This window comes from Gorilla gorilla, chromosome 9, assembly GCF_029281585.2.
Source record: "Gorilla gorilla gorilla isolate KB3781 chromosome 9, NHGRI_mGorGor1-v2.1_pri, whole genome shotgun sequence".
Lineage (NCBI taxonomy): Eukaryota > Metazoa > Chordata > Mammalia > Primates > Hominidae > Gorilla > Gorilla gorilla.
In genome coordinates, this window is record NC_073233.2 from 41,763,219 (window position 1) to 41,789,296 (window position 26,078).

At 44.0% G+C, this 26,078-nt stretch overlaps 1 protein-coding gene across 4 annotated transcripts in view; it reads right to left on the reverse strand.

Moving 5' to 3' along the window:
- The window catches only part of SLC1A2 (solute carrier family 1 member 2), a 168,252-nt gene extending 142,397 nt beyond the window's left edge, over window positions 1-25,855 (reverse strand). The window contains exons 1-2 of one of the 4 annotated variants that reach the window (XM_019036414.3): window positions 25,761-25,855; window positions 25,233-25,553 (exon numbers count right to left, since the gene is read on the reverse strand). Coding sequence is in view for 2 of the 4 variants with exons in the window: in XM_004050942.5 (XP_004050990.1) it covers window positions 23,700-23,716 (17 nt within the window). In the remaining 2 variants the exon portion in view is untranslated. Of the gene's footprint in view, window positions 1-23,699; window positions 23,806-24,654; window positions 24,803-25,232; window positions 25,554-25,760 lie in introns of those variants that run through there. The other 3 variants (XM_019036412.3, XM_019036413.3, XM_004050942.5) reach the window with 3 other exon arrangements.
- Window positions 25,856-26,078: the final 223 nt, after the last annotated feature.

Sequence of the window (26,078 nt, forward strand, 5' to 3'; positions counted from 1 at the left end):
TCTGGTTTTAAAGAATGGGAGAGAATAGAGACTCCCTTTTATCACTCTGAGCTTCTTTCACCCTTTTCCTCTTCTCCCCTGTGGCTTTCTGCTGGTGAGAATGGCTAAAGAAGGTCCCACAGCTCTTGAAGCTCTTCTGTAACCATGATGGAGCATTCTCCAGTCCCCTCCTAAAGGAAAAAGACTGATCTGTTCAACTGAGCCCTTCCTTCCTCGGCAATTTTCAAGCTCCCTCCTTTCTATCATCTCCTTTTGCCCCAGCCCTTGAACAAACCCCAGCCCCAACCCTAGGGTCTAACTTTTTTTTTAAGTAAACTCCTCCTACCCACCCACCAGCTACAGGCAGCAGGGGAGTCCTGGTTTTCTCATGATGTTGCAGCAAAGGCCTGAGGTCCACACTCTGTCTCCCACATGCCTTCAGCCACGTGTGGAGGGATCAAAGACACATCAAAACGGGTCTCCAAAGCCTCAATCTGCTGCTCAGTCACCACAGGGATCTGCCCCATTGCTCTGGGTGGCTGTGATGTTGGGGGACACACCAATTTGGCAGCCTGAGCCTGCTGGAGTGAAAGGCCACTTTTCAAAAATATGGAAATGCAAATAGCTCATTTAACTCTCCTGATGAAAAAAAAAGTCCCTAACTTTGGTCAAAAGAGCATGAACTTTGGCCTTTAGAAAAACGACTGAATGACCCAGCCAAAACAGGCCAAGTAGGCTGACCCCTTCTGTTTCCTAGAGAGTTCACTCCATTGTACCACCTTCAGTTTCTCCTAGTCAGCTGCAAGGCCGCCATCCCACCAGTTAAGGATGGGATGGAACCCCAGGTAAGCAAACCTGTAGGTCTGACCTAGTCAGTGGGAGTGGCCAGTGCCAAATGGCCTGGAGGCTTGGAAAGGCACAGTACTGGGTGCTGAGTCCCATTTTTGTTGTACTGTTAAGCCGTTGGGCACGACATGGAAAGATGAGGAAAGGTCAAGGCACAATAAAGACAACTGTTCTTCTGTGGCAGACAGAGAATACAGCTGCAGGTATGTTGCCTTCTAGAAAAGCATTTCTCTCCTTGGTAGGTCTGGAAGGCAAGTGTCCTCGGAGATCTGTATGCCCTGTGTGCTAAGCGTGGGTCAATGCTCAAAGGATCCCAGAGACCCCCAAGGAGAGCATCCTCCCCACTGGTGCTCCTGGCCATGCTATCCATAGTGATTAACTCAGACTTCAGGAACACCCCCCAGTGAACAACAATGGGCTCTCCCTGAGTAGGGAGGGCAATGGGGATCCACTGTGGACAGGAGTGGGAGTTTGCCCTGTGGAGGACTGAAAGAGGAGCACTTACTCTGAGGAGGACAGACCTCAAGACATGCACCAACACAGAGCTAATCTCTCAGGTGACTTCCTGTCAAAAGTTTAGGAGTGTTTTTTTTTTCTCTTAACTTCTGAGAATAGCTATTTTTAAGGTTCTCCCTCTCCCTCTCTTTTTAATCTTTGATAAAGTCCTTGTATGTGTGAAGCTCTGGGGAATTAAGGGACAGGAGAGCAAAGGGAAGTGTAGCTCTTCCCACATCACCCCTCCACTAAAGACTGTCCAAGGGAGCAGCACAAAGTCAAGGGAAGGTAAGAGACCCCAAGACCCCAGCATAGCCAGCACCCGGAAGGAGAGGCCCATGGGGAGGTGACAAACACAGGTAAAGCAGGCAGCAGGCAGGTCTCCTAAAGCTTCCATACTGGGTGGGAAGAAGCAAAGCTCCGAATATACCTGAGCCACAGTCTTAGACGCTAGGTGGGCTGCTACGGACTGAATGTTTGTGTCCCTCCAAACTTCTTATGTTGAAATCCTCACCCCCATGGTGATGGTATTTGGAGGTGAGTTTTTGGGAGGTGATTAGGTCAGGCAGGTGGAGCCCTCATGAATGGAATTAGAGCCCTTATAAAAGAGCCCCAAGAGAGATACCTCACCCCTTCCACCAGGTCAGGACACAGTGAGAGGGCACCATCTATGAGGAAGTGGGCACTCACTAGACACCAAATCTGCCAGCACCCCGATCTTAGACTTCCCAGGCTCCACAACTATGAGAAATAAACTTCTGTTATTTTTAAGCCACTCAGTTTATGGAATTGTGTGACACCAACCCAAACAAAGACATGAGCAAACTCCATTTTCTTCTTTCTCCCAGTCTTTAAAACTCACAAAGCATATTGTGAGATATGACAGAAGGATTGCTGGCCCAGCAGCCAGCAGCACAGGCAGGGCTAAAACCTGGGTTTCTCAACATGCTTTGACTGTGGTCCTCAGGATAACAAGGGGACTGGAACATCCTGAGTCCATCCACAGTGATGACAAGTAGACAACCATATTGTGCCTCACGAGACATGTAAACCTACTTGGCTTTCATTTCCAAACTTCACATGCACTGGCCCCTCTCACTTTTGAAGGGGATAGAAAAAAAAATATGATCTGACATGGAATTGACCTAGATGCCCATCAGTGGTGAAGTGGATAAAGAAAATGTGGTACATATACACCACAGAATACTATGCAGCCATAAAAAGGAATGAAATCATGTCCCTTGCAGCAACATGGATACATCTGGAGGCCATTATCCTAAGCAACTTTAGGCAGGAACTGAAAACCAAACACCACATGTTCTCACTCATAAGAGAGAGCTAAACATTGAGGACATATGGACACAAAGAAGAGAACAACAGACACTGGGGTCTACTTGAGGGTGGAGGGTGGGAGGAGGGTGAATATCACAAAACTACGTATCAGGTACTATGCTTATTAACTGCACGACGAAATAACCTGTATACCAAACCCCTGTGACATGCAATTTATCCATGTAACAAACCTGGACATGTACCCCTTGGACCTAAAATAAAAGTTGGAAAGAAAAAAATATATGTGGCCTGAGTTTGATCAAGGAAACACAGCCCAAACTTGAAGCACTACTAGGAAATGGTCCATTCATAGGATACAAAGCCTACAGCAACAGCATATTGTGTTAAGTAAAGGCTACTCAAATACATATTTGGGGTCCACAGTTTATCCAGGAATAGAAAGTCGTACCGCTGCCCGACTGCGTCAGAGAGGCAATGTGAAGAGGCTTAGCCTCCACTCCATTTACTCAGCTCTGGTGCTGTGAAATACATGAGAATAAGCAGAGGGTGTTTCAGCAGCTTCCTGAATGGGAAGGAAGGATAATACACTAAACCCTGCATAAGCTGCCTATGGCTGGGTCATTAGGGATTCTAGGAGACACTTCATTTGAGAGAGTTTATTTGCATCAGCCTGCAAGTTACTCACAAAATAAAAATGTTTGGTTTGCAATCTGTTCCTACCAGTCTGGAAAAAGCAAGCCTACCCACGGTTGCCTTTAACATGGACTTCCTACTCTTCTTTCCTCTTCCTCTTGCCCCTACCCTGCTGTCCTCCCAATTTAGTCCCTCTTTATCCCTAAGGAAGTCAAGAGTTGGTCTTCACCAACACTTAGCCTCCTGCAACTGCCTCCTAAGGCTCATGGGAAACTAAAGCAAGCACAGTTAAGTACTCTAATTATAAACATCTTGAGCTTGACTTACCCAGATAATGAAGCCATTTTGTATGAGTTTCCCTGATTGGTTTCTCTAAAAGATTGCCTGTTCTCCATCACACTTTGTTATATAAATGAAGAACCACCATAGAATGTAAATACAAAATCTAGAGAGCCACAGCAGGAGGTAGAGCTAGGAGAAGGAGGAGGCAATGGTGGGTCTTGAGACAAGATAGTCACGAACATGAGAATCAAACCTGGTAATGACGATGCCTGCAGATAGAGGATGCCTTTTCCATTTGTATGCGGAGTATTCAATCATCTATTCCTACTCAAAATAGAGGGGATATTCAGCTCTTTCCATCTGCAGGGCCAAAAAGAAGAAACCAGCCCTGAATAAAGTCGGGAGCCACCATTTTAGAGAAAGTACTCAGTAGAAGAAAGCAAAGTTCTTAGAAATACAATGTGAACTCTGCACAATTACAGATAAAGAAATTAGAGAATGTGTTACAGTTTACATTTTTAAAATGACAATTTCAACATAGGGTGATGTGGGATGTCAAAGATTAGGGAGCTATAAACAGCCAACCTAGGAACAAAAAGTTCACCAAATACAGAAGAAAGATTTTTGTTTAGCCTAAACCTGGCTGAAGATTTTGCCATGTAATGAGGAATTCAAAGTCAACCCCAGAGCCATTCGATATCACAACTGCAAGTAAGAGACACAACGGTAAGGGGGACTCAAAAAGACAACTGCATTGGAGAATCTCCTGCCCCTTCAGACACTGGCTAATTGGCAGCATGTGTCAAAATAATGAGTATGTGTGCCATTTGACCCAGTGATTTCCCTTCTAGCAACCTACCCTAAGAAATAGTGAGACAGGTCAGCATAGGTGTACATGCAAAACGTTTATAATAGTGAAAAATTAGAAACAAGTTAAATATCCAACAATAGGAGATAGTTTGTAAAAGTCATGGTACCTCCAAAAAATGAAAACTATATACAGCCATTAAACAAGTTTATAGATTCACTTATTAACATATGTTCACAACACATTGCTAAGTAAAAATTGTAGGTTGCAAAAATCTGTAGGTTATGCTCCCACTATAAAAAATGTATTGACATGTGTATATGCATCTGAAATAAAATATACCAATGTTAAAGGCATTTATTCCTGGTTAGTGAGATAAGTATTGTGGGGTTTTTGAAGATCATGCTTGTGTCTAATTAGTATAGATTTCATCTATGATGAATAAATTCGTTATGGATAAACTCTCCACCCTTACAGAATGCTGCCTTAATATGGTTTACTCCAGCCACATATATTATAGGTATATCCATGAAAAATCAATCCCATGAAAATTTCTAGAGAGATAACTTTTTTTTAAGTCTAACTACTTGATTCTCCTGAAAAATAATCAAATAGAAGTCTTTTAGTGTTTGCTGGTGAAAAGTGTCAAACTCTGTAAAATATCTGAAAAGATTTATTCTGAGCCAAATACGAGTGACTATGGCCCGTGACATAACCCCAGGAGATCCTGAGAACATGTGCCCAAGGGGGTTGGGCTATGGCTTTGTTTGTTTACACATTTTATACATTTTGGGGAGATATAAAACATCAATCAATACATGTAAGATGCACATTGGTTTGGTTCCAAAAGGCAGGACAACTGGAAGCAAGGAGGTGGGTGGGCGGGGCTTCTATGTGATAGGTAGGTTCAAGGATTTTCTGATCGGTAATTGGTTGAAAAAGTTTATTTAAAGACCTGGAATCAATAGAAGGGAGTGTCTGGGTTAAGATAAGGGGTTGTGGGGACCAAGGTCCTTATTATGCAGATTAAGTCTCCAGGTAGCAGGCTTCAGAGAGAATGGGCTATAAGTGTTTCTTATCAGACTTAAAAATGTGTCAGGCTCTTAGTTCTCTCCTGGATCAGAAAAAAAGACCTGGAAAAGGAACAGGATTTTCTACAGAAGGTAGATTTTCCCCACAAGAGACAGCTTTTGCAGGGCATTTCAAAATATGTTGAAAATATATTTGAGGGTAAAACACTTTGATTTCTTTCAGGGCCTGTTATCCGTCATGTTGATATCTTATTGCTATAAAGAGTCTTTTTTGTCAGTCTTAAGGTCTCTTTTAATGTCAATGCTAGTCAGCTGTACCTGAATTCCAAAGGAAGGAGGGGATAACGAGGCATGTTCAACCACCCATCCTCATCATGGCCTAAACCAGTGTTTCAGGTTTGCTTTAGAATGCCCTTGGGTGAGAGGAGGGGTCCATTCAGTTGCTTGCGGAGCTTAGAATTTTATTTTTGGTTTACACGTCCTAGCTGCATACTATTTTTTTAATGTTCTATTTCAGAGATGAGCATTTTTTTTCTACACCACATGGATTCCCTTTATCCACGTACCTACTCACCTGCTAATTATAACATTCTGTCACGTGTTTCTCAGTCAAACTCATCTTGGCCTTCGAGATGCTTTAAAGTGTTGGAAACCTTAAAGCTCCATATTGGTGGGGGTAGACCCTCAGTGTTAAAGGAAACAACAGTCATCCAGTCCACCCCCTCCTTCCAAGGCTCGGGCCCTCTATGATGCTCCTGCCTAGTGGCTGCCTGTCCTAGGCTTAAAATATCTTTTGCTTCCTGTGCCCCCACCCAACATCACCTGAAACAATCAGTTATATTTTTAGAAAGTTTGTGAATGAATGAATGAATGAATGAGTGGAAAGTCAGGCACTCGTTGCTTGGGGAGACTTTGATATTATAGGGTTGTGATACAATAAAAAATAAATATTTGGTCTTTGTCCCAAGTTGCTGGCACATAGCTAAAACCTTTGGGTGACTTTGGTGTGCGAATGAGATGACCAGTGGCTGGGGGCCCCTAGATAGCTTCAGGATGGGGACTGCTCACCAGAAAGACTAAGGATTAGAACTTTCAGTGCCACCCACCAAATTCCAGGGAGGGGAGAGGGGCTGGAGATTGTGTTAATCACCAATGGTCAATGATTTAATCAATCATACCTAATAATGTACCCTCCATAAAAATCCCTGAACAATGGAGTCTGAAAAACTTCAGGTTGGTGAACACATCCAGGTGCTGGGAGGGTGGCCCCACCCAGAGAGGCATGGAAGCTCCGAGCCCTTCCCTGATACCTTGCCCTATGCATCTCTTTCACTTGGCTGTTTCTGAGTTGTATCCTTTATAATAAACTGGTAAATATCAGTAAAATGTTTCCTTGTGTTCTGTAAGCTGCTCTAGGGAATTATTGAACTTGAGGAGGGTGTTGTGGAAACCCCCTGAAATTACAGCCTGTCAGTCAGAAGTACCAGAGACAACCTGGGACTTGTGACTGACACCTGAAGTGAAGGCAACCTCATAGGACTGAGCCCTCAATCTATAGGATAGCCATAGCCCAGGTGGATAACACCAGAACCGAACTGACTTGCAGGACACTTGCCTGGTGTCGGGAAAGACACCACGCATTTAGAGTTAGAAGTGTTGGGAGTAAAAACAGTTATGGATTAAAAGCACATAAGAGAAAAATCTTCAAACAACCCTTCGCTAGAGCAAATACAGCACTCAAATGATCAAAGAAGCCCAGGGCCTACTTTCTAATCTTATCACCTGTGGCTCTATGGAAAAGAATTAGCAAACATACCTTTGGGTATGCATCAAGTGTTAGCAGCCTAATTTGCAAAGTCAAGAGACTGATGGATAACCCCATCTAAGCTCAACAGACTAAAAGTAACACAGTAATGCTATTCCAAGAAGAACAATGACAATCAACATTATAAGTATCTTCCAGGTCCCAGGCACTATGCCGAACACTTCACACACATCCTGCCTTCATCCATTGCAAAACCCTATCAGGTGGGTGATATTGTCCTTATTTAACAGATAAAGAATCTGAGTCTCAGAGAGGCTAATTAACTTCCCCAAAGTCACACAGCTACTGAGTGGTGGAACAGGAATTTTTGCCTAGGTCTTTCTGAGTATAAAACACGTCTTCTTAACTGCTGTGCAACACTGGCTCAGAAGCTGTTTTATGAAAGTATCTCCTTATGAGAATATTCTAGTGCACTGCCAGAAGGCAGATTGTCTCAAGGTCATCTGTCATCTTTACCATGTTCACTGTCACTGGTAAGGGGATTTCATGCAAGCCTGCACATGTGTGGCTGCCCTGTAGGACTGGCTACATAATGTATGGGTCTGCACGTAATTTGGGCAAAATGAAATCTTGAGACCCCTTGTTCAAATTAAACATTTCAAGATGATAAGAGCAGAGCACTAAACCGTGGACTGCCTAAGTCGCATATCCATAAAGCAGGTCCTGCTTCCCAGAGTTCCTATGTTTATGCCCAAATAATCTAAGATTGTCTTGAAGGAGAAACCAGAAATTCTTGAGGTAAAGAACTCATCCAGTGAGCTCTTCGGCTGCATGCATTTATTTATTCAACAAATATCCTGTGATCTTATGACATGAGAAACTCAAGGATTAATTTAATGCCCCCTAACCAGAAACTAGAGCCACAGCTGGACAGAATCCTGATTTTCCTGTTCCCTAAAAACAAGGGAACATCTTCATCTTGCTGGCTTGGCTCAGCAGCTTAGCTCAAAGGCAAAGGGGGAAACAGCTCAAAGGCAAAGGGGGAAAGTCTTTTTTTTTTGAGACAGAGTCTCACTCTGTGGCCCAGGCTGGAGTGCAGTGGCGCAATTTCAGCTCACTGCAACCTCCGCCTCCCGGGTTCAAGCGATTCTCTTGCTTCAGCCTCCCAAGTAGCCAGGACTACAGGTGCTCGCCACCATGCCCGGCTAATTTCTGTATTTTTAGTAGAGACGGGTTTCACTGTTGGCCAGGCTGGCCTGGAACTCGTGACCTCATGATCCGCCCACCTTGGCCTCCCAAAGTGCTGGGCTTACAGGCGTGAGCCATCGCGCCCGGCCGGGAAAGTTCCCTTTAAGCAAACATATGGACGCATGGATCAGTCCCTGCTCCGTGATCACGGCCGCCTCAGCTGCACAGAATCCTGATATTCCTGCTCCCGGCAAACAAGGGAACATCTTCCTCTTGCTGGCTTGCCTCAGCAGCTTAGCTCAAAGGCAAAGAGGGAAAGTCCTCTCTAAGCAAACATATGGACACTTGGATCAGTCTCTGCTCCTCCACGGGCGCCTCCTAAGGCAGTGTGCCCTTTACCAAAAACACAACGTTTTCATGCTTATTTTAATTTTGTTGCTTGCTTCCCATTGGGTTAAAAGCTAGACTTTGGGGGTGGCTGGTAAGTCATTTTGAAAAGACAAATACCTGTTTTCATGCCTCCATTCTTGTGTTGTTGATTTTGGGGCCTTTCCAACCCTTTCCAAATGTTTCTTCAATCCCTTGAGTGTCTAGGCTTCCTGCTTTTAAGGCCTCCCTTCTAACCCAGGGTTGCCCCATTCACCTTAAAACATTTTTCAATAACCCAGAAAAAACCAGGCTGAACATACCCAAGCTCCGGAACCAGCAAATCTTGTTCGAACCCCTCTGATGACTCCCAGGGGAAGCCAAGAGGACAAAGACAAGGATGAGGACGAGGACCCAGGACCCGCTGGTGAATGGCAACTGCTGTCAACTCACTTTCAACCTCAGCCAGTTGTCCCAGGTGTAGCCTTGGCCTCCAGAGAGCTGGTCCCCGGTTGTTACTCCAGGTCACTTGGAATGTAAACAAAGTGGTTGGGCTTCCCTTCTTGGAAACCAAGACAACAGCTGGTGCGGGGCCTGGCAAAGAGGTAATTTGCCCTCTCGCTCTTCCTTCAAAGCAGCAGGAAAATCACCACGGCTCAGAGGTGTGGCTCCACAGTGCTCCCTGCTGGGCAAATTGTTCCCGGTCTGTCTGACCACTGGACAATCACGTGTGAATTTTGTGTTGAGATCTAGAGTTTACTTGCCTTGAACCCCATTGACAGTCTTCAGAGGGAGAGAGAAAGCAAATAAAGTAAAAATGAAATCTGTATATGCTTGGTTCTTGCAACTAACAATGGCTTCCCTGTCAGAGCAGACGAGAAAACCCAGCATCTCGGCTTTGACTCTACTTTCACTTCAAAAACAGCAGTTTGAGTGCCCTGGCTCTGAATCTAGGAGGACTCTAGCATTTTCCATAAGGATGATGAGGATAGCTTCAGCTGAAGACTTTCCCATAAGGCTCAGGAAGGGGATTTTATAAACTGATCTTTCATCCAATCACAGGACTCGCACTGTGAGGACTCGCAGAGTCGAGAAAGAACATGCCAGCCATGGTTTTTCTTCTCTTATCCCACCAGAATGCAATAAATATCTCCCAACACGTCCAGTCACTAGAAAACTCCAGAAAAGAACTCCATTTCAGGAAATATAAGAATAGCTAACATTTTTATTTAGGTTACTGGAAAACACACATACCAACTACAAGGTATTATTTCTAGACCCATACAAAACCAGAGTAAGGGAACTCTATTGAGACTGATTAAACATACTAAGTGTCTCTTTAATAGTCAAAAGATCAATTTAACAACAACGTTGTCTGCTTCTGGTAACTTTTCTTTTTCTAAATCAGTTTTCAAGCCGTGGATTTTTTTTTTTTTTTTAACTAATGCAATTGAAAAATCTGCTTTGACTTAAGAAATTCCTTCTTTGTATCTGAATATCAAATTCATTCTAGCTTCTCCTTGTTTTCCTTTACAAAGAACAATGGAAAGGAATAGACAGACATGATTCTGAGAGGAGGCAGGCATCCTGGGAAAGATAGAGGATGGGCTCAAAGACTCTTTTCTGATGAAATTTCATTGCATTTTAAAAGAACTGCAGATACAGGAGTTTGTAATTTTCCCAGACAGCAGCATGGGGACATGAATGACTGTGACAAATACATTTTTGGCTTCACAATATGAGCTGCTTCCCAACTGATTATTCTTATAACCTCCTTGAACCCTATTAACCCCTAGCAAAGGGTAATTATTGACTGGTAGGCAGGAATGGGGATGTTCAATTGACCACCAGAACCTTACCAAGATGACCATGACCCAACAAGCAAAAGGAAATGTTTTCTCAACCTTGGATCTGTTGCCTCCCACACCTGTTCCCTTCTGTCGTCTCTATGCCCTTGCATATCTCTTTTGCGAGGTAGACAATTCAATTATACTAACATTCATCGTGATAACGATAATAAGATGAGGCACAAAGAAATTAATGTAACCCTGATCCTCGGAGAGATACCAGGATAGTGAACAGACAGACAAGAAAACACTTAGCACACTCTGTTATGATGAGTTGCTATGAGAGAGGTCTGAACAAAGTGTAATAAGGACAGACTCCCGGGAAGAGGCACAACTCAAACATCACCTCTTCTGAGAAGCCTTCCCTCCTTCTCCAGGCTGACAAGGATGAGAATTCAGCCAACAAATGCTTACTGAGTGCACTGCATTAGGATCTAGGAGGACATGATGATGAACTAGTCTTCAAAGTGCTTACTTTGTAGATACAAACAGACAGATAAATAAAATATGTAAAAGTTGTAATTGATGCAGTGAAGGAAGCAAACAAGGGGAATGAGGTAGGACTAGGAAAGAGAGACCTATTTTAGGTGGAATGGGAAGAGAAGGCCTCTCTGGGAAATATTATTCAAGCTGAGGACCAAAGCATGCTCCAGGATCAGAGGGTGCCAGTCATCTGTGGAATGGTGGTAGGGTAGAAAGTGGTTCTGGAAAAGAGAATGCAAATGTGGGCAAGACCGTGGGATATCTGAGGAACTGAGGTAGAAATTAGTAAGCTTGTAGGTTGAGGCTGAAGGAAGAAAAAAAAGGCAGGGATAATACCAACATTTCTGGCTTTGAATCTCTAAACAGATAGAATTTACTGAGATGGAGAAACTTGGGAGTGGGTACAGATGAGTTTGTAGGGAAAAAAAAATCAAGAGTTCCATTGTACTATGATAATTTCCAGACATCTATGCATTGCACAAATGGAGACATCAGTTAGGTTGTAGGATATATGAATCTAGAACCTAGAAAAAAGGCCTGAAATAGAAACATACATTTGGGAGTTATCAGGATACATGTGCTATGCAAATATCCAGGAAGTGATTTAAAGGGAATGCAGAGCCCAAGAGGAGATTGGGATTAAAACTGGGTCCAATAAAATTTTCACAAACTATGCAAGAGCATAAATGATGAAGGGTTAAGGGAAGAAAGAGAAGAATTCCAACTAGGGAGACTTAGAAAGGATTTAAAAGGTAAATCTTAAGAAAAAAAAAAAAACAGCAAGCACTACTAAAATACATCCAACTCTAGCTTGCTGACTAATGAGGCTTTAGAAGTAAGGACAAGCTGGCTGCCCCATCTGTCACTCTACAGATGACCAGGGTTGATCATGTGGACTTGACCATCTAGACAGGCAGCCATTTCCTCCCTGTCCCTTCTGAGTAGTGCTCCCCTATACTGTGGGATCAGTCTCACAGAGGCACCCTGCTCTTCCTGCAGGAACCCCCAAAGTGAGCAATGAATTAGCCTCAGGTTCTAACTCTTTCCTTCATCAGTATCTTCCACGGATAATTCAAGACCTCCTCTTCATTAATCAAGCCCTTCCCTTAGCAGATGAACAGGCTTATAGCACACCTGGCCTAAAACTAAAACAACCCAACATATAATCCTGCTCTTGCCTTATCTGCTTTCCTAGTACCATCTACCTCTTGACTACCATTTATGGAAAAAAATAATTTGCATTCATTTTCTCTCCACCCATTCTCAACCCACACCAACATGGCAGCAGCTGCCATCACTTTGCTGACCCAGCTCTGGCAAAGGCCAATGATGGCCTTGAAATTGACTAATCCAATGAGTACTTTTCAGTCCTTCCACGATTTGACCTCTCCATAGCATGCAGCACTGTCGGCCACTTCAAGTCACCTGCTCACTCTTCACTCCCCTCCTTACTTCTCAGCACCCTGCACCCCACACCCTGTGAATCACCTCCCTCTGCCCATCTTTGGATACTAGAGCTTCCCAGGATGCTTCTCTCAGCCCAATTCTTTTCTCTAGCTTCATGCTCTGTGCGGGTGAGCTCCCTTACATCTGTAATACAAATAGCACTCCATAAAGGCCCCGGCCTGTCATGACTCTAACTGCCCAGTGAACGTCTCTACTGATATCCCACTCGCCACAAATGCTAAGCCAGTATGCTGAACCAAATTCACTGTCTTCTTCAAATTTAATTTCTCTCCTGAATTCCTTTTTCTGCACTTACCTCACCCCCATTTGCTTAATCTAGAAGGCTGAGAGATGGCTTTAAGCCCTTCCACCTGCTCACACCTACTTGCACTTGGTCACCAAGTCCTTCTAAATATCCTTGGAATCTGGTAAACTATGCTCATTTCTATACCTTAATTCAGGTCATAATCTCCCACCTAAATTATTGCTGCCATCTTCTAACTAGTCTCAGTGCCTCATCCCCCTTGATATGGTTTGGCTGTGTCCCCACCCAAATCTCAACTTGAATTGGATCTCCCAGAATTCCCATGTGCTGTGGGAGGGACCCAGAGGGAGGTAATTGAATCATGGGGCCAGTCTTTCCCATGCTATTCTTGTGGTAGTGAATAAGTCTCACAAGATCTGATGGGTTTATCAGGGGTTTCCACTTTTGCTTCTTCTTCATTTTTCTCTTGCTGCCGCCATGTAAGAAATGCCTTTCACCTCTCACCATGAATCGGAGGCCTCCTCAGCCACGTGGAACTGTAAGTCCAATTAAACCTCTTTTTATTCCCAGTTTCAGGTATGCTGTGTATATTTAAGGGTTTTGTTTTTATTTTTAATAAAGCCATGTTTTTGTGTTATGGGGAAGGAGCCACTGGTCCAGAGGACAAAAGGGTAAAAGTTTTTGTTAAAAATAATTTCTCTGACAGTGAATAGTGAATCATTCATACTCTTTTATTTGGCTGTTACATTCTATGTGCAAAAATGTATTTCCTAAATGTAGATTGAATGTAATCAGTGACATCTTTACCCATAAACTAGAAATATGCATAATATCGATCTGCCGTGGTAAATAACAGACTTGTAACTATTAAAAACAGGTAAGGAAAGAAAAGAAAGGCAATTTCCAATGAGATTTGGTTGGCTTGCTCTACCTTCTGTTGCTCTACAATTGAGTCACTGGAATTAATTTGTTGTGCTGATAAAAACACAAACACAATGATAATCAATGTCTTGGTCTCAGAAAGCAGAGTCAACTGATGCAAGAAAATAAGGGAAAACACTCACGAAGATATAATTTGGAAGACCTTGGGTTGTGTGTACAAAAGTGTTCTTTCACCTCTGAACATATCTTAATATTTGCCAGTGGAACAGAACAGAGAAATGTCAACATATACATACCTTTGGCTTGAAGTTGACAGACTACCTGACTTCTTGAATCAACAGAACAATGAAGTGGATATTCCAGAAAGGATTTACCTAATTCATTGTTCACTTTTCCCCAGGTAAGGACTCCATGGGAAATAACACTTGCAGGAGTGTGAAAATGGCTGCTGTGAACACTGAAAATGTCAATAATAGCTACACTCTTGTTCCCAATATATTTATTTATTATTCCTTCTGACCCCTTCCATTATACTCACCACTCTAGATAGAAATTAGATTAATGTAACTAATTTCTCTATAGCAGGACTTTCAGATAACCATCTTTCCATTGGACATGGCACCTTTGGAAGGACTGGAATGAAGAGAAGGGCTTCTGTCTTATGTACTTGGTGACTATGTGAGACACAGCTAAAGCTGAGGAAGATGGCTAGGCACGGTGATTCACGCCTATAATCTCAGCACTTTGGGAGGCCTAGGCGGATGGATTACCTGAGGTCAGCAGTTCAAGACCAGCCTGGCCAACATGGTGAAATCCTATCTCTACTAAAAATACAAAAATTAGCCAGGCATCCTGGCACATACCTGTAAACCCAGCTACTCAAGAGGCTGAGGCAGGAGAATCACTGGAACCCAGGAGGTGGAAGCTGCAGTGAGCCGAGATCATGCCACTGCACTCCAGCCTAAGTGACAGAGCAAGGCTCTGTCTCAAAAATAAATAAATAAATAAATAAATAAATAAATAAATAAACAAACAAACAAACCTAAGGAAGATGATGACCTTGAATTCTCCCCAGCCTGCCCATCAGAATCCACTTTCCCTGTCTTAAAGGGCAGACAAAAAAAATGACTATTTCTGGAGAACAGGATTGGGGCCGGAGATAGTCTTTTACTTTTTTACTTTATGCCATTTTGTAATATTTGAGGTTTTTATTTTTTAAGATAGAGCTTTATTTAGTTCCTTATTTATTTCTAACAAATAAAAATAGTATGTATTTGTGGTATACAACATGATGCTTTGATATACACATACACTGTGGAATAAAATAAATCAAGCTAATTAATGTATCCATTATTTTACACACTTATCATTTTTTGGTGGTGAGAATACTTAAAATCTACTGTTCTCCCAATTTTCAAGTACACAGTCAATTGCTGTCAACTATAGTCACTATGCTGAACAATAGATCACTTAATGTTACTCCTCCTGACTACCTGAAATTTTGTATCACTTGACCAGCAAGGTATAGCATTTTATTACAGATGATAGCTTTGTGGACGCCTGGATATTCTGATCACAAGCAACCAGACTCATTATTTTATTATCTTTCTAACATTTCAATTTGGAAACAGTGGTGGATGCTGTGACATGCTACCCAGATCCCTTTCCCCCCACATTCAGGACTGAATGATTCATTTGCCCAGCTGCTGGGCATGTTGATAAGTGACAGCTCTTAACTGTATTCCCCCCAACCCCAAGCCTTGCCCTGTACCGAGGGCCATGTCCCGTTCCAGCACAGCCCCATTCAATGGCTGGTTAATGCAGGGGTAGAAAGGCCAAATCTCTTTCCTCAATTCAGGATCATTCTGAAGGGCCATCCCTGTTCCAGAGCTCCTTGTGGGTGGGCAGGCTTTGGTGCAACTGTTTCAACCTCTCCCTCTGCCTACCCTGGCTTCCCTCATTCCTTCATGAGGATTTATGCTGAAAGCTCCTCCCAATAAATTCCATGCACACAAGTCTCCATCTCAGAATCTGCTTCCTGGGACCAACCAATGACACCTCAACCCCAGTGTATCAATACCTGCGAAAAGAATCTAAAGTTCAATGCTCTCAGACTAATAGATAATGAGTTCTACATTTGAAATGTTCGCAATTAATTATGACCTAAAAATCAATGATCCTTCAAATGCTAAGATTCTATGATGATTTTATAAATATCTGCTGATTGATGGGATTGAGTTCCAGAAAAATCCTGGGAAAATAGATTCAGTCTATAATTCCATTACTCTCTAATCTATTCTTAGAAATTAGCCCAATATTTATTCTTTACACCTTTTCTAGACCATATGTTGCATATAAATAGAAAAAATGATAGCTGAACCAATTCCCCAGGTACCATCAGCCACTTTAGAATGTCTGAGATGTGTGTTGTTGGTTGATAACCATCCATTTCACTCTTGAACAAGTTTGTTTAATTGGGTTTTGTTCATGTTGATGTCCATCCACTTTCCTAAGAAATCTATCAGATTCCAACTGTTCTTTCTTAATTAATTTTTTTAGAGACAGGATCTTGCTATGTTGCCCAGGTTGGAGTGCAGTGGTTATTCACAGGCATTGTTATAGCTAGCTCACTGCAGCCCTCAACTCCCACGCTCAAGAGATCCTCTCGCCTCAGCCTCCTGAATAGCTAGGACTACAGGTGCACACCACTATGCCCAGCCCAACTGTCCTTTTAAGTAAAGATTGAGATTAAACACAATCTGCAGCAGTTAGCTTTCCATGATATCTAAGAGAGAAGAATGATTTTATTCTTTTCTCTGTTTTCTTTTACCTATCTCCCTTCATGTACTACTACTTCTTCCATTTGAAATTATCTTGTTTGACATCTACAAATAGGTCTGACAATCATTTTCAATTAACTAAACTTATTCTCACTTTTTTATGGTGACATTTTCTTTTGAATGTCACATCTCCACTCAAAGAATAACTTCTTTCTGTAATAGTTTCTGTCCTTCTTAAGGCACTGCCTCTTAAATTCTTTAAGATTCTTTAAGAATTTAAGATTCTTACATTATTTTCTCTTCAGAGACACTAGGTTATCTTGCTTTCTTTGAATGAAATTATTGAAGACACTTACTGGCGCAAAAAAAAAAAAAACAAAACAAAAATAAAAAGCAAAGGAAGGATCCATGAAATTTTAAGGGAATGTGGATTAATTGCAAAATATGGATAATAAAAAACACAGTACAATTAGATGACAAAAAAAGAAAACTAAAAACTCAGTAACAGCATAAAATCAAAACTTCTCTAAGTTCCAGTTTTTTCATCTCTAAAATGAGATAATACTCCCTAGGGGATTTTCAAGGATGAAATGAAGTCATATATATATATCCACATAAGCTTGGCTGATCCTATTTATATTTGTTTATGGTGATATGGTACACTGTAGATATATGTCAATTGCCTCACTCTTACCAAATTCTATACTTGGTGGAGAAAGCTTTTATAATCAAAAGAGAATGAAATGCCATGGGAATTGGGATTCCCTAAGGATTGAAGGGCTTCCAAAGGGAGTCAGACCACCAGTGTGGACAAAGTGCTGACATTTACTGCCATCTGTTGGGTGATGAGCAAACTGTCCCACTCTTTAAAACACACAGAAATACGCCTCTGAAAGATTTCTTCCTCCATTCAAAAGGCATCCTTAGCTCATCACTGTTTGCATCTGCTATGAAATAAACATCAGCCCCACTCCTAGAGGGACAAGACCAGTCGCCGTTTCAGTAAAGAGCGTAAGTTAAGTCGCAACCCTAAACAGCCACACCTGAAGGCTGCAAAAGAAAAAATAAATTCCAGGGGCTGCTATAAGCTCAGCTACATTTGCCACTACAAAGCACATACCCAAGGCTCAATTCAATATCCCAAAGGTTGGGACCCATGTGGTCATGCCCTGGGCTCTTTCAAAGCACTGCCTCTAGACCAGACAATGCTATTGGCTTCCTGACTACCAAACCAATAATTACAAAAGACCTCTCCATTATGTACAACCCAGACCAAAGCTAAAGAAAATAACAAGAAGTGCTTTGGGGGGTGGGGGGAAAGGTAGCTTGAATGATCTTTTTTTTTACATAGAAATGAGATTTTGAATAATTCTTCAAATCCAAAACCACTAGGCAATGGTATATACCAAGAGAATGGTACGCATGCTTTCAATCTCTCAATAACTTCCTTGGAGAGGTAAGGGGTCAGTCAGGTAACATGAGAAAAGTAGTCTCAGAACAGACTGTGCCCAACCTGAAAGGCATATGCCGTATCTCAAGAGGTGGCCATTCCTCAGCCCCAGTTAACCCCTGCCCTGCTGGACTAAGAGGTATGGCCTAGTAACTACAGGCATGGATCCCAGAGCTAGGATGCTCGGGTTGAAGGCCTAGCTTTGCCACTCACTGTCTGTAAAATCTTGGGCAATTCACCTACTCTTTCTGTGCCTCAGTTTCTATACCTGTAAAATGAGGCTAAGAGTCACTCCTGCTGCATCGTATTATTGTGGGGATTAAATAAATTGATACACATTAAGCTGTTTAAAGCCAACTGGGATATAATCACTCAATAAATGGTACCAAGATAAAAGGGAAGGTTCCTTGTCATCAGATCTCCCAATTTTTAAGAGAAGCCAGAATCAGGATTTTTTTTAAGGTAAAAGTAAGTATAGGTGAACAATTAAAACAAATTGTTTTAATTCAAATTCAAATTCAAATTCAAAATCGTCTGTGAGCCTAAAAGAATATACCCATGGGCCACATACAGTCCACAGGCACCCAGTACCTCATGTCCAGTGTTGGGAAAAAGGCAAAGCGGGAGGCAGACAGGTCTCAGATTCACTTCCAACTTCGTCACCAGCTCTGTGATCCTGACAGCACAGTGGCTGGGAACTTGAGATGGCAGAACCACATGACAGAAAGTCCTGTGCCAGATTACAAACAGCAAGTGACAGATGGCCCTCCTGACCAAACGTAAGAGAAGAAAGTACTCTCAGTGATTTAAGTGAAGCCTCTAATATAGAGGGGGGCATGGGGACAGCATCTCCCTCCTTGACCCCAAACATCATTCAAGGTCTTTAACGTTGCCATCATCTATCCTAGAGACCAGGATTGACACAGATCAAGTCTAGCCATCAAATCGAGTTCGTTCCTTTCATTCCATTTTCAAAGGACAATTCTTGCTCAGTGAGTCCATACTCTAAAGCAACTGTCGAGATTGCCAAAAACACCAAACAGCAGTTCAGCCAACAGTGGTCATATCTGTTTATCTAAGTGAGACATTAAATACATGAATGAAAACTAAATAAATATCAACATCATTGAGAAACAACACTTTTTAAAAGAAAAACCAAAGCACTAAGAAAACGAGTCTTCTTTTTAAAATTTTAAAGATCTTCCTTTCATTCTCCTTTAATACTGCGGGCCCATTGTCTTTTCTGACATCATTTAAAGCCAACCAGACAGATTTATAATGAGATGCTAGTCCTTTTCTATTCTACCAACAAATATGTGGCCCATCTGCCTCCAGTCAATGATGGAGCACTTGAAGATGGAGCAAAGAGATATTTTTAAACATTCCTTTAATTAATTCGTTCCAAGGAGTTGGCACTTGGAGAGTTGCGGGGTGAGGGGCGGGCAGAGGGAGGAGAGAGCAAGCCCATGATCGTGGTAAATAAAGAGATTTGCCATAATCTGGATCCTAAAACCCTTTCTATGAAGCATCCTGCCTGGCCCCCAACAAGCTGTTAAGGGCATGAAATCAAAAGCTGCAAGCAAGGCAGTGTCTGGTGTTTGTTAGATGTTTCTTCAGACTGCGAAGACAAGTTCTTTAAATGCAAGCAAAACTAAAATTTTATCTTCAGAATAATGCTTCTGCCTACTATTCCTAGAAGATTTAATACTATCAGTGTTTTAGTAGATTAAAATAATTGTAGCAGGCGACTGAAATGAAGAATAGATTCAGCTCATGCCAAGAGGCAAGCCAGTCCAATGGGAGAAAAATTCAGTATGAGAAACAATTCAGTTTGCCTTTAAAAGGGGGGAAACCAGACATCAGGGCATTGTGTGACACAGCCATGGAGGAGGGCAGGGAGGGGAGGATTTACATTGAAATCACTCTGTGTTGAGCTTCAAATCATGAAAAAGCTTTGCAATTCTGGAACTGTAGGATTTATGGCACACTGACCCAGAAATCTCACACTTAGCTGTTAAATATATTGCTCGTTTTTTGCAGCTGAAGCATCATCGCTTAAGGACTTTTCCTTGTCTGACACATCCTTTAAAGCCAAAGCCAAAGGAGACACAAAACACCTAATTGTGTTGCATGGAAGAGGAAAAGAAGTGGCCATTGATACTGATGAAAAGATTTGTCTTTTGGTTTTTAATAACATGGAGTTTCTGCCTCACAAGTTTCATCTGGATTTAGAAATTATTTCCTGAGAATTAAGCTTTCAATTACTCACAAGCGACTGTCTTAGTAAACATGAAATGGTTTTCTCATAGCCCTACTAATATCTATTTTCCCCAAGGAGGCTGATTTCTATATTATTGAAAATGAGAAATGAAAATTCCAGCCAAGCCTGAGGCATGCAACCTGCAAACCCCTCTAGACCATAAGCCCCATATCCTTCACTCACTTTCCAATAAGTCCACGCTGTAGGCTCTTCCTCCTGCTGACCTCAAATTCATTCCCAAGGGGAGAAGCGAGAGGACAATGGTTATGGTTTGCTTTTATTTGCTTGAAATAATAAATTCAAGGGGTCTCCTTTGCCAGGGTTTTTCCACTGTCAGCAGTTTTCTGTTTCCCTTGCTCTTTAAGTCAAACTGAAGCCCAAGCCCTCATGGCTGGCTTTCGCCCTGACCCCTTGGCTCCTGGGAGCTGATCAGAAGACAGATTGCCTTGGGTCCCTGACATACAGAGTGACCTAGCCACCCCCCACCTCCAAGAAGATATTTCTAAAATGCCTGCCTCTTCAGCATCTGGACACTCCACTGTGACCCAGTCAGTAATGGACACTAGCCTGGCTGCCACCAACTACTTATAATCTCTTTCCAATTTGGGTCAGGGACCTAAAAGCCACCTCCGTAATTCTAGCCATGACAGGGGACTCAGAAAAAAAGAATGCTCAACTATTAAATTAGACCTTGCTTTGCAGGACAATACCTCTCAGAGCCTGGGAACTACCAAAGAGTCCACTATTGATTTTTATAGAAACTGGATGCTAATAATCTCAATTCCAAATAATCAAAGCCCTCAAAAAACCAGACTGTGGTGGCATATGCTCTGTACAGGCAAAGATCAATGCACAGGTTACAAAGAGAATATCCTAAAAGGCAATTTGCAGGATAGGTATGCCAAAAGTTTGAGAGAAAGCCAGTAATCTGCAGCAGCCATGCCCAGCACACATCATTTTCAGATGATAACCCCAAAGCTTTGCCAAGTCTTGGAATCTTTCTGGAAAGATGGTATTCCCTATATATAATTTTATCCTTAAAGTCTATTTTTGTTGGACTGCCTACTTCACAGAGTTACTGGAAGAATCAAATGTGATGAGGTACACGAATGAGCTTTGAAAGTGAAGTGTTAAACAAACATAAGATGTCATTATTGCTTCTAATAATTCTTTAGAAATTGGTAATTAACATGTTCTGCGGCTGATAATTACATCACCAAATAAATGTGAACCAGAATGGTCAGTTTCCCATATTATCCTATTCCCCAAACATTCTGGATCAAACAGAGTTGAACTGAAAACATATAAATTGAAAGCATATAACTATATTGCTATTTTTGCTTCCTTCTCAGTAATGTATGTTTCAAGGAAACAATTTCAATATTGTTAGAGGGCAAAAGCTAACAAAGGAGACAGCCTGAGGAGTCTTAGTAAATTTTTCTTTACAACGCACATTAACCAAAGATGTTAGAAGTTGCAAGAGATCTCATGAGTCCACGTGAACAATTTGCTAATAAAAATCCTTGACTGGATGGAGCTAGACTTCTAAAAGGCAAATCCCAAACTATTTCTGTATCCCCCCAACTCGGAGTTCCTCACATGTGAGTTCCACTCAACAAGTGCTCAGTAAATGCTCCTGGAAGAAAAGAAGAGAAGAAGAAAGGAAAGACCAGGGCTTCTGAGAATGTCACCTGCTCATCAGTTACTGCTGTTAAATAATAATGGGTCATAGATCCTATATTTGTTTCCCAGCCGTTCAACTTTTTTCAATTCTTTCGTCTCTTAAATATAAGTTCCTCTGATGAATCTTTTCTTAACCATAAACAGTGCAGAAAGATGGGATTAACTGGATGGGAATCTTTCTAAAATGCTGAAAATCACTTTGGCTCTACATTGAATGTCACATCATTTGACAGCTTTCATTTAGGACAAAGGTGAAATAAACATACTTAGTTTGGGGTTGTTGTCGTAACCTCTTCTTCTCTATCTGGCCATCAAAATAGGGAGTGAGCTGGATGCAGGATTTGGAAGACTAATATCATCCATCTTTTTCACAGATGTTTTCCACCCTAGCCTTCACAAGCAAGGATAAGTCTAGAAGGTCCATGAAGGCAACCAGAAATTCTTTCATATCTTTTCTAATATAAAAGCCTTTTAAAATAAACATGGTAAGACACTGATCTTGATCCATATGGGCTCCTAGTATCTATTTCTAGAGATCTGTTTTAGCACAAGGTACCACCCTCCTTGTACACAGGTGTCTTCCTGAAACATCTTTTTGGAGAAATAATAATCAAAAAAGTCTAAACTGCAAAATAGGGCAAAGGGAGAGACAAAATTTCATGCAATGACAAGATGCCAGATGCCTTTGGAAGGACTCTGGGGGACAGAAAATGAATGAATTCCTTCTCCTGGACAGAGAGACAGTTTTAGAAATATTTTCCTTCTATTGGAGATTGCAGTCTAGAGATCTGGCTTTGGATACCAGCTCTTCAGCCTGTTTAGAGATCCATTCCCCTAAAACAAGCCTGCGGAGTTGGTAAAATTTCTTAGGAGAAACTGGAAAATGCCAACACCACCACTTGAGCCCAGAGAAGCCCCTGATATTTGCTTTTCACATAACATGGATTTTGTGATCGCTTGCAAGTGAGTAACTGCAATTTTGGGAATTAACCAAAGGGCTGAGCTGCCCAGTCTTTTCATTGCCACTCAGGTTCTACGAAGCCCAAAAAGTTTTCTGGGAGATACTGGTCCAAGGACTCTGTTTGTGGACCTTTACTTTGATGTGTGAGTATTCAAAGAATCCTTTTGCCCCCTGCAGCCCCTTCTGTCTCTTGCTAAAGACAATTGTCTTTAGTTATCACTGCGAGGGAGCTTTCCCCATGCCAACTGGAATCTCGGGAGGCAGGACACGACTCCAGACCCTCGGGCTGAATAGGGAAGCCAATGCTATCCCTGCCCGCTGGAGTCTGGCGACTCCTGCCCTTGTCCCAAACCACACGTTTTCCCGCCTCCCGGGAAGCACCCAAATCTCTTCCACCCTTCCTTAGAGCTAGCCAGGGAGATTCCGCCTTCCAGGGACAAGGACCGATCGGAGCGGGCCCAGCATCTCCACGGCGACTCTGCAAACCTGGCGTTCAAGGCCGCGCGCGCTGGTCCTTGCCCCGCCCCAGGGCCCGGTCTTGGCTCATTCATTCCCGGCCGGCACCACCTGCAAGCCCGCCTCGGGCCTGGGGCGCCGCGCTCCAGGCGCTGCTACCCCGGTGTCTGCTCACACTATGCCCAAGCCCCTATTGTTTTGAAATCCCAAAAGTAACCTCAAGAGGATTTCTTCCTCACACTCTCAGGCCCCCAGCGCACCTTACCCTTTTTATCAAAATAAAACAACCCTCCACCTCTCGCATTTTCAAAGGATTAAGCAGCAATCTCCAAGAAAGAAAATCAATCCCCTCCCCACCATCCCATCCCCAGCCAAGCCACGGCTCCGCCACCACCTCCGAGGCCCGCCGCCGACGCCTCTCTGTCCGCATCCCGGATAGGGGCGCCACCACCCCGCGCGTGACCCCGCTTTCCCGCGGGTACAGATAAAAATCCCCTCACCCTTCCGTAGATGCCATGGTCTGGGGAACGCCCCCTCCTCTTCAGCACTATCCGGCAGCTGTGGGCGAGGGAGAGAGCGGGCGCCGGGGTGAGCGCGAAGTGCGGCCGGGAGCGGTATTTAAGAGGAGCCTCTGCCCGCCCTTCCACCCGCCTCGGGGGTAAGCCCTTTAGCGCCTCAACGGGCGCAGGAGGCTCCTGCGGGCGCTAATCCGCGTCCCGGCTCTCCACGGCGCGCGACCCGCGCTCCCCTCCGCCCGCGGGGATGGCGCTTGGCGGGGAGCTCCGGGGGCTCCGAGGGTGGCTTCCCCGAGAGAGCGATGCGCCCAGGGCTGCAGGAGGGCGCACGCCGGCGATGCGCCCCTGCAGCCGCTGCCACCTGTGCTTTGCTGCGGGGCTCGCGGGCGCGGCGAGTGGCGGGAGCAGAGTGGTGGCAGAGGACGGTGAGCGTGCGTGCGCGTGTGCGGGTGTGTGCGCGCCGGGGGAGGCGGTGGAGGCCGCTGCGCCCTGGCTCGGCGCCGGCCGGGGAGGGATTGCAAGGTTTAGCCCCGCCGGAGCTGGGGATTTGCAGGCGATCCCTCTCTATTTTCGTCGAGAGCTGACATCACCCGCGCCGCCGCCTCGGGCAACTCCTTTAACCGCCGCCCCCCGCCCCCATCTCCAGTCGCGGTCCCTCCTCTGCCATCCCTCCCCCAGCCTCTCGCCATAAATTAGCCAAATAAGACAAGAGGCCCCGCCGCTCGTCCGGGAAGGCTTGGGCAGCCGGTGGCAGGAGCCCAGGATCTAAGGAGTAGCTATTGTTTCCCCTGAAGCCCGCGTGGCCCCAGGTCACCCCGTACGGGGTGAAGCGCAGGCGACGGCGCGGAGACCCGGGATGCCCCTCCGTCTCCGCCTCCCTGGAGCAGCCCCTGGCGCTCCCTCCTCACTCCCCGGAGCACCCGCTTCAGCTCACACTCACCCCCAAACTCACAGGCGGGCACACCCACCCCATCCTCCCACGTCTGGGGGTCCCAGGTCCCGCGGAGTCGAGCGGCTGAAACACGCGGGTGGTGCAGCCTAAACGCGGCCCAGCTGCGCTCCCTCCCCCGCCGAAGCTCGAATAAATCTCTGGCCTTCAGTTATTCAGCGAGATTAATATTAATGCAGCTCCCTGGGGGCGGCGGGCGGGGTGCAGGGGAGGCCGGGATTTTTTTTTTTTTTTTTAGGCCGAGAGAGGTCGGCCTCGTGGGTGCCGGCTGAGAAGGCGCGGAGAGTTGGCCGAGGGGTGAGTGGCGGGGGACGGTTCTCCACCCACTCGGCGCTGCTCGCCGCCTGCTTCCGTGTCCCGGGGGCGGCGCACAGAGACAGATGGGCTTGTGCAAGGGAGAGTTCGAGCCTTCCGGACGCCTTTGCATAAAAATGACGAGACCTGTGCAGCTTTGATTATCTCTGGAATACTGCAGGAATCTAGGGTCCCACTACTTGCCGACCCTGTGAGCGCAGAGCAGGCAAAGCCTCACTTTCCTCGTCTAGGCAATGGAACCCAAAAGAACTCACTTGGAGGGCCACAGGAGAATTAAACAGACTCTCGTTTTCCCCGGGGTAGACGATCTTCGGATTTGCGCTGTGCTGGACCTTGTTAGACGATGGAACGCGACCGGCCACGTGCAAACTCTCTGAGCAGGTCCTGGGGATGGTGCCAGAGGAGCCGGAGTCCCAGCAGGACCGATTGGTAGTTAAATGCCAGGCGCTGATATCCGAAGGCTTGAGTTCTTCACCACCTCCTAGCTGAGTAACCTGGGGCAAATTCCTCCATCTCTCTCTTCATCCCACCTGGAAAATGGGACTATCTTCTCCCACTTCTCTGTGCTAAGAGAACTAAATGAAATGGAGAGGATATGTAAAACTCCTAAAGTGGCGTCTGGCACCCAGTAAACCCTCCACAAATATTCAGTGCATTCTCAGAGTCCTTAGAAGATAGTTTATTGGACAAAATATTCAAGTATGAATAGACAGATGAGAAAAATAACAAGAAAAAGAGGGGAAAACACATTAATAAAATTTAAAAAATAAATCTCTGCTCACCTCCTTCCTTTACTCTCCTTTCCAAAATCTGAATCCAAACGTCATCCTCCATCCATGCCTTTCTCCATCTCTCCCCTCCGCTCTTCTCTCTCAATCCTGTCTGCACCATTAGAATAATCATGTCTGTACCTTATTCATCCTAGGTTCCTTCAGAACCACTCTAACTTTGCATTTTCTTTATTTTAAAAAAAATGCCATAAGCATCTCTTCATCTTAGGGCATTTGACTTTGGGTACTCTCCTCTTCCGAAAAATTTGTTATTGTTTAACCTGGTAAATGTGTTTTAAAATAATTTGTAGATGAAGAGCTACCTTCTTT